At 63.8% G+C, this 8083-nt stretch overlaps 2 protein-coding genes across 2 annotated transcripts in view; both read right to left on the reverse strand.

Moving 5' to 3' along the window:
- SNTB2 (syntrophin beta 2) overlaps window positions 1-239 on the reverse strand; it is a 15166-nt gene extending 14927 nt beyond the window's left edge. The window contains exon 1 of the mRNA XM_085305734.1: window positions 168-239. Within this exon, the coding sequence (XP_085161860.1) occupies window position 168 (1 nt within the window). The 5' untranslated portion in view covers window positions 169-239. The remainder of the gene's footprint in view (window positions 1-167) is intronic.
- Window positions 240-1468: 1229 nt separating this feature from the next.
- On the reverse strand, window positions 1469-8077 carry UTP4 (UTP4 small subunit processome component). The gene is made up of 16 exons (XM_085305735.1): window positions 7900-8077; window positions 7634-7825; window positions 7469-7553; window positions 7269-7358; window positions 6765-6976; window positions 6302-6473; window positions 6119-6210; window positions 5684-5780; window positions 5340-5404; window positions 4605-4727; window positions 4211-4370; window positions 3719-3825; window positions 3365-3460; window positions 2731-2916; window positions 2205-2315; window positions 1469-1668 (listed from the first exon to the last, which is right to left on the reverse strand). The coding sequence occupies exons 1-16, from the start codon at window positions 8056-8058 to the stop codon at window positions 1552-1554; spliced, it is 2064 nt and encodes a 687-aa protein (XP_085161861.1). The 5' UTR covers window positions 8059-8077; the 3' UTR covers window positions 1469-1551.
- Window positions 8078-8083: the final 6 nt, after the last annotated feature.

Consider the following 8083-nt stretch of genomic DNA (forward strand, 5'->3'; position numbering starts at 1 on the left):
GCGCGGGAGGACCCCGGCGAGCACCAGCCGCTCCGGCCCGCGGGAGCGGAGCCGGGCGGTAGGGGAAGCGCCGCTGCAGAAATCCCCCCCGAAGGGAAGCAGCCTCCCGCTGCGGTCTAAAGTCCCTCCAGCCCGCTCAGGCAGCAGCCGATTAAGGCGTTACTCACTCGGAGCAAAGATTTCGCCGGCAGACGCTGGCGGACTACTGCCACGGCGCGACACCCAGAGTCTGCGAAACGCCCCACGGGCCGCGACCGACGGACGGCAGCACCGCGAGCCCTCCAGCTCCGGAAGGATCCCGCCGGATCCCTCGCTGCGCTCCCCGGCTCCAGAGGCAGCACCAGGCCCCGCGAGCTCGGGCACAGCCGCCCGACGCCGCCCCGGCCCTCCTCCCTGCCGGGGCTGCGCGGAGCCGGCTGCCCAGGCCAAAAGCTTCCCAGCGCCTCCTCCGGGTCGAGCCACCCGGACCGCGCGCTCCCCTCTCCCCTGCTCAGCAGGGGCAGGGAAGCAGGACGCATCTCTGGGCCAAGCTATCAGGGGAGGTGGCGACAGCAGTGAGAAAAGGGTTGCAAAGCAAGAGCGTGTGGGTTCACGCCCTGGTCCCACGCCTCCTCCCAAGGCCAGGAGAGCTGCTCCATGCGCTGGCACCTAACAGCCCACCCCTGCCACCGGTGGGCACCGGAAAACTGGCTGCGGCCATGCAGGAGCACGAGGCTCAGTGGCTCAGCCCTGCCAGGAGAGCCCCAGCACGTGCTGCTTGCGCGCTGCAAATCGGACACCAGCTGCCACAGGCAAGGACGTGTCCAGCTTTCCCTCGTGCCGCCGCAGCTCCCCAGCTAACAGCCGCCCCAGAGCTCCCGCAGCTGCGGAGCTGGCCGCAGCACGAGGCTGCGCACCAAAGCCAGCAGCGTTTGTCAGAGACCACGCCGCACCCCCAACGCACCAGCGTGCAGCTGTGAGCACTGGCTCAGTGACACTGGAGGGCTCCTCCTGTCCGGCCCTCTTGACTCGGAGCAGGAGCGCCCTGCACGGGCTACTTGCATCCAGAGGGCATCAAGGCAGGGCACACGGGTGTCGAGTGCCTGCTTAACAGGGAAGGGACTGGCAGTCCCCACCTGTCCATCCGGAGCCCAGCTCACTAGGCATCCTGCCTGGCGGGACATGCGAACGTGACTGCCGTTAGAGGGGATGTGAGTCCCTTCTGCTCCAAACAGAGCCCCAGCAGCCACAAAACCCATCTTGCAGCTGGCTGGGCCAGCACTAGGAGAGAGAAACCAACGCTGGGGCCTGATGTTTCCCAGAAAAGCGGCCACAGAGAAGGTAGACGATCTGGGACTATGCCAAGCCCTTGCAGCCCCCAGCTGCTGCCAATGACCAGGACAGGACAGGCATCACAGGCTCAGGGCAGAGCTGACCTGCTGCTGCTCGGACAGGCAAAGGGCAAGGGTGATCCCTGAGCACACAGCCCTACAGAACAACAGTGTTTATTATTACAACATCCTAGGAAAGCAACATACACAGTTTCTGTGGCTGGAGCAGCTTGTTCTGCTCTTAGGTGCCAAATTTCTTCTGTTGGATGGGTGGTGGCAGCTGGGTCTTGATGTCCATGATGGGCCGCTCCACCATCACAAGGCAGTTCTCGTCCAGCAGGTCCGCAAAGAGCAGGGGCTGCAGGGCAGGGCAGGGAGGGGACAGGAGATGACAGCCGTGCCGAGGACAATGTCTCTCCCTACTCTGCCTCAGCTTACTGGGTTCAAGTGCACAGAGCTGCCATGCAGACGGCTCTAGCTTAGCCTTAACCAGGGACGTTGCTTAAAGGATGCGCTCTGCAGAGAGCTGACGAGATCAGAGCCCGCAAGATCACAGTGAGCAGCAGCACCACGACGGGTATGCAGAGACTCAGAGCCCTGCTCTGCTGCTGGGGCACCGAGAGCACGTGTGATGCCAGCAGTGTTGAGGAACAGCTCAGGAAGGCTATGTCCGGACTATGCCAGGACAGCAAGCACCTTGCTCCAGAAACAGGGATGAAGGGAGCTTGGCAAGATTATCTCTGCACCCATGTCTCCTTCTAACCAGCCGGGCATCCCGACAGCACTGCAGCAGCTTCCTCGCTCCCTTGGGCAGACCATGGGCCACAGGCACCCACTTCCTCAACACCATCCCTCCTGCAATGCAGGAGGCAATGCATGCACAGCAACACCCACCTGGAACTTCTTGCAGATCTTGAAAGCGTGGAGTTGTCTCTTCCTGGCTGTCTCTGGCAGCTGCTTTAGGGTGCTCTGATTCATCAGAGAGGCACTGTCATCAGGCAGGGGCTGCAAGAATAGTGCACAGCACACATCAACACTGCCCAGGAGTTACCACTGCCTCCTGCTATCCCTGGGCTCGTCAGCCACACACAGGTCCCACCTCCTGCTCATGGCAGAAGCAGGAACAGCCACTCCAGTGGATCACAGGTTCATGGAGGAGATGACCTGGGCACAAGCCAGACCTGGCACAGGCACACAACATCCCCTTCATCATTCTGCCAACAGCCTAGCACATCCCTTCTCTGACCAGTGCCAGCCAAACACCACCACCAGCCACTTCAACCAGCGGAGCAGCACCTGGCAGGCAGCACGCATTGGGTGCGCATGGCCCAGTGCTCTGCACTGGGAGGGCAGCAGAGCTGGAGCAGGATGCAGGAGCATCCCCTTCCCCTCTCTTCCCTGGGCCCCAGGCTGGACTCACCAGGGACTTGTCGAGGATGCAGAACATGTAGACGTCGTGAAGCAGGATGTGCGAGGGGTTCTTGGGGTTGAAGGCGATGTGGGTGATGGGCGAGTCCCTCTCCAGCCAGGCCTTGTGCAGCCCGCAGTTCTGCACCGTGCGGCTCCAGGCCGTGTACTGCCTCTCAGGGATGCTGAACTCGAACAGCTGCAGATACAGGAGAGGGGAGATAGGGTGGCCCAGTGACTGCTGACCCTGCAGCTCTGCTCTCTAATACTGCTGGGGACATGACAAGGAGGGAACGGAGGTCCCCTACCCCAGCCTGTGCCAGGTTCACTCCTGCCCTTGCCCCCAGCCCCACACCAGCACGCACACACAGGCAGCTGGTGAGCAAGCCAGGCCACGAGTGCTCTGTGAGGACAGGCTCCTACCAGGGACAGCAGGTGCTAACTGGCTGCTTCACGCTCAGGACGCAGCCAGCGAAGGCCAGCTGGGCTGTTACTGAGCTCCAGCAACTGCCCGTGAGTCGCAGCTCTGCTGCACGTGGTGCAGCCTGAAAGCCCCAAGCCAGGAATGGAGCCCTAAGGAAGAGTCTCCAGGGCCAAATGGGGTAGGAGAAGCAAGCGCAGGGCCTGCACGCAGGGAGAGCTCCTACCTGCTGGTCCGAGTAGGCGATAACAAGGTTGTTAGTCACAGGGTGAATTGCGAGGGCAGTCACTGCACAGCTGTACGTGGGCACCGCGCAGTGATGCTGAAAGGGACAAGAAAACACGATCTTGATGAGAACAATCTGCCCTCTATACGCCCACAGCTTCTTCCCCACCCCTCCTGGGATCTCTCCCTCCCTTCCTGTGCACCCATCCCCAGGCCTGCTCCAGGGATGCAGGGATTGCTCCCAGAAACGGGTGCCTACGCCAAGCCCACGGTCTCCTCCCAGTGTGGCCGGGTGCGTCCCAGGGCAGAAGGATGGCGAGCACCGTTCCTGCAGCTCTCTGATCCGAGCTCTTACCTTGAAGCGTTTCAAGCTGTAGATGTGGATTTCCCAGTCACCGCTGGCTGCAGCCAGCCAGTTCCCATCTGCACTCGACGCCAGCAGGTACACAGCCTCCGGGGTCCCTGCGAAAACACCACCCGCCAGCTCTAACGGGTGCTCCGGAGCCCACTTGGGACCGCAAACCCACCCCCAGGAAACATCCCAGACCTGCTGATCCAGCCAGGATGCTGGGCTACGCGGCAGCTGCACGGCTTGCCCTGGGCGCCCTCCCTGCTCACCCGTCTGTGACGGCGCTGGGAGGGCAACGTGAACACAGCACAGAGAGGCTGCCAGGGGTGGGGAACGGATCTGCAACCTCCACTGCAGGGAAGAGCAGACGTGCTCAGCCCCACACACCCCTCTGTGCCCGCGGTGCTCTTAGGGGGGGCCGGTGACATGGAGCTCGGGACCCCCAGGACCTGCTCTCCTCCCTGAGCCTCTGCCCGACGTGGACTCAGCAGCCCAAACCTGATGGCGGTCGAAGCGTGTGCAAGTGTTTGCAGCTCCCTGGTTCCAGGAGCTGGAGCACATGGACTGAGCCTTGATCAGAGGCAACAAAGAGAGTACTGGAGTCAGCAGAGCACTGGAGCTGGTAGGCCGGGAGCAGCAGCTTGGGTACGTTGGTGACCTTGCAGAGGAGGGAGAAAGCAGAGTTAGCAGCCACCTACCACTGCTGACAAGCTTTGAGCCCGCTCAGGCCAGTGGCGCCACGTGAGCAGTGCCAGGAGCAACCCTCGTTCCCAATGCGTCAGCGTGCGGCCCCACACGGGAAAACCCAGCTCCGCAGGCAGTGCCGGCTCGCCAGGACCCTGCAGCCACCCACCCCTGCCCCAGCAGCAGGGCAGCCTGCTGCTCTCCTCACCTTCTTGATGCTGACGCTGTCACCCTCGTATTGCACTCGGTAGAGGTGGAAGCGGGAGGCAGTGGAGTAGGCGATCCAGCCGCCACAAGGAGAAACGCAGCTGCAGTAGATGTGCTCCGGACCCTGGAAGCACAGAGGTGCTGAGCAGGGGCCTGGCAGCCTGAGACCCCCCCTCCAGCTAGTTCTGTCACACGAAGGCCCAGTGGGGGCCCCCCGACAGAGGACGCAGGACTGTGGTGGCAGGCAGAGCTGAGGCAGGCCGTACTTCCCAAGCGCCCCAACCACACGGAGGCCTCCCCGCAAGGCTGGGTGCTATGGCAGGTCTCTGCTAGCGCACGCAGCTCACCCCAGCACGCAGGAGGCAAGGAGCACAGAGAGCACCTGCGGCAAGGACAGCCTCCCTGGCCAGCTCCCTCCTGCCGCGCAGCAGAGCCAGAGCCCCAGGCTCCGGCCTCCCGAAGGCGAAGGACTGACGTGGTGACAGCTCTCAGCGCAAGGCGGCACAGCCTTGCCCTGCTGCAGCCCAGAGCATGCCCTTCTCTGGGGCGCGAGGACAGACCGCACGCGAAGAGTGCGGGGGAAATCTTCAGCACAAGGTCTCTGCCCACTGGGGCACAGTAAACACTGAGCTAGGACAGACTCGCTTTGCAGGCCCCATCTGCCCCACATCTTTCCTGGTGCTGCAGATCTGCTGGCCCCCAGCTCCTGGCCTCAGCAGCAGTCGCTCAGCCTCACCTTACTCTTGAGCTCCACGAGGTGCTCGGGCACGCGGCACACGGGAAGGACCTCGCCATCCTTTCCTGGGATGAGAAAGGACCACGCAGCTTGTGAGCAACATTGGAAAGCACACAGATACTGTCAGACAACACAACCGGGGATCACAGGGGAAGCAGTGCCAGACAACGGTGCTGAGGGAGAGCCCAGGCCCTTCTGCTGAGGCTGAGCTCCCCAGCACACAGCCTAGTGCTAGCAGGAAGCACGTGCTCTCATCAGCAGGGCTCCAGGCGCTTTAGGCCCTGCCGCAGGCTTAAAGACAGCGGTTTCCAGTGCCATCCTGGGAGCAAGGCCACGCGACTCACCGCTTTCATTGGTGGAGCCAAGTCTCCAGAGCTCCAGATGCTGCGAGAACTGGAAGAGAAGGAGCCGAGCTTTCCTGGCACAGGAGACGAGGCGTCGCTGTGGTCAGAAATGGGCAGGCTATCGTGAACCTGATGCCTAGAAGAAGAGGCTGGGCCAAAGCCAAAACACCCTGGGCTGCTGGCAACTTCGAGGAGGGGGAGAGGGAGGAACTAGTCTTATGGGATGGGAGCCTGAACATCGGGACGCAACGAGGACGGCAAGACAAGCTTCCCCCTGGTTGCTGTGCCCTATCACAGGAGCCACCAGCCACAGCAGGCTGAGCCCAGCTGTCCCCAGGAAGCAGCCAGCCGTCTCTCGCAGAAGAGCTAGCCGTGCCAGCCTGCTTCCCAGGCACTCAGCAGCAGGTCTGACACTCTGCTTAGGGCACCACTCACATGAGGGAAGGTGAATTTCCGGAGCGCTGCCTCGTAACCCTTCTTTTGCATCTTCTCCATAAGCGGACGGATCACCAGCTGGGCATCCAGGCCTGGATACCGAGCAGAGCTCAGGTGAGCAAACACGGGGGCAGACGTGCTGTCACCCAAGCCCTCCTCGTGAACGTGCCCCACAGCACGTACCTCCAGAGATGAGAGCCGTTGGGCTGTGCGCCACGGCTCGCACGTCATGGGTGTGATGCTGGAAGGGCTTTGTCCGCACCCAGCGCTTGTCCTGGCTGCCCATCTTCACTGGCAGCAGCTGAAACTGGTACGTGGCCCCCGCTGAGGTGCCCACAACGATGCTGTCTTCTTTCTGGTGGGGAAAACGGAGCGTTGGTTTGCAGGGCGCAGACTGTCAGCCCTGTGAACACAGGCCGAGGCCTGCCAACGGGAAGGAAAGCAAGAGAGCAGATCTTGGCACCACCAGGAACCAGGCACAAACTTTCATAGCCCTGTTCCATCCAACCCAGGCACCAGCCAAGCCGACCGCTCCAAGGGGGCCAAACTGGGGAGCGAGCGCACCTGGCTGAGCACCTCTGCTGCACTGGAGCCGAGATGGGGCAGGCCGCAGGGTGCTGGAGTGTCTGCCTGGGCCTACACGTACCTCCGACACAGCCAGGGACAACACGGCCGAGGTGCCGACGGTGTGCGACTCCAGCAGGGTCCCTCTCTCCCAGTCCCAGAACTGCACCCTCCCAAACGAGTCCGAGCTCACGACGGTGCCGCTCGACAGGAAGGCGATGCTCCACACGACGCACTCGCGCTTCTTGGACTTCTGCATGTGGTAATTCACCATGATCCTCTGGACGGCGCGGCCTGAGACAGGGAAAAGAGAGTTGAGGATGGAGAGAAGAGCAGTCAGGTGCACCTAGGACTCCTCCCACCCAGAGCTGAGAACCTCAACAGCTCGAGGCCTCTTCCCCGACATGGGGGCAGCTGAGGTGGACCGGTCGGCCGTTGCAGAACCCGCAAACATTGCCTCCCCGCTGCCGCACAGGCGGCCTGGAGCGGCGGCCCCGCGGCACGGGACACGCCAGCCTCACGTTTCTGGGAGAACAGGGGCCGACGCGGAGGAACGGTGCTGCCTGCGCTAAGGGTGGCCAGTTACCTGAGCTGACGTCAAACACGCGGAGAAAGTCAACGGAGCCAGCGGCAACGTGAGTCTCTGCCGGGTGCCAGGACAGACACAGGACGCGGCCTGCAGAGAAGGGCAGAGAGAGCAGCTCCGGACAGGGCCCCTCCACCACGGGGAGGGGAGGGGAGGGGCTCGGCAGAGGGCCGGAGGGGCGAGCCGGCTCCGGGGCTCACCTGGCTGCCGGTCCAGGCTCCGCTCGAACTGGACTCCATCAGGCACCACGCGGAAGAGCTTGACCGAGCCGTCCTCGCAGCCGATCTGGAGAGGAGGGTTGGATCAGCCCCAGGGCGGGCCTCCCGGTGCCCGGGCAGGGCAGCCCCAGTGCCGGCGGCGCTCACCACCAGCTGCGTGCCGCTGGCGTTGGCCGCCAGGCTCCAGATGGGTCCCCCGAAGCCGTCGACCGAGCGCTTCACACGCAGCCTCTCCAGGTCGAACTCGCTGATGTCCCCGCTGAGGCCGGCGCCGAAGAGCCGGTCCCCGGCCGCCCAGCACAGCGCCTCCACCGACCTCGCCTGGTGCCCTGGGATGGCCTGCGGGAGCCGGGCGTGAGCGGCCGGGCGTGAGCGGCCGGGCCCGGGCCCAGGCCCGCCCCGCTCCCCGGTACCTTCTCCTGGAAGTAGTTGGCGGCGAAGTTGTAGACCTCGACGGCGCCGTCGGTGCGCGCGAGGGCGAGGCGGCCGGCGCGGCGGTCGTAGGCCAGGCACCGCACCCCCGCCGGCACGAAGCTGAAGAACCGCACGCGGTGCACCTCGAACTCCCCCATGGCGGCCGCGGCCCGGCGCGACCGG

Source organism: Rhea americana, unplaced genomic scaffold (assembly GCF_003343005.1).
Source record: "Rhea americana isolate MKP2758 unplaced genomic scaffold, rheAme1 scaffold_226, whole genome shotgun sequence".
NCBI classification, from domain to species: domain Eukaryota; kingdom Metazoa; phylum Chordata; class Aves; order Rheiformes; family Rheidae; genus Rhea; species Rhea americana.

Excerpts from the sequence above, each read along its gene's own strand:
- UTP4 (XM_085305735.1), bottom strand. The coding sequence starts at position 8,058 with ATGGGGGAGTTCGAGGTGCACCGCGTGCGGTTCTTCAGCTTCGTGCCG. Across the intron at positions 7,359-7,468 it reads GAGCCTGGACCGGCAGCCAG|GCCGCGTCCTGTGTCTGTCC; the intron begins GTGAGCCCCGGA and ends CCTTCTCTGCAG. Across the intron at positions 5,405-5,683 it reads TGGCTCCACCAATGAAAGCG|GAAAGGATGGCGAGGTCCTT; the intron begins GTGAGTCGCGTG and ends TTCTCATCCCAG.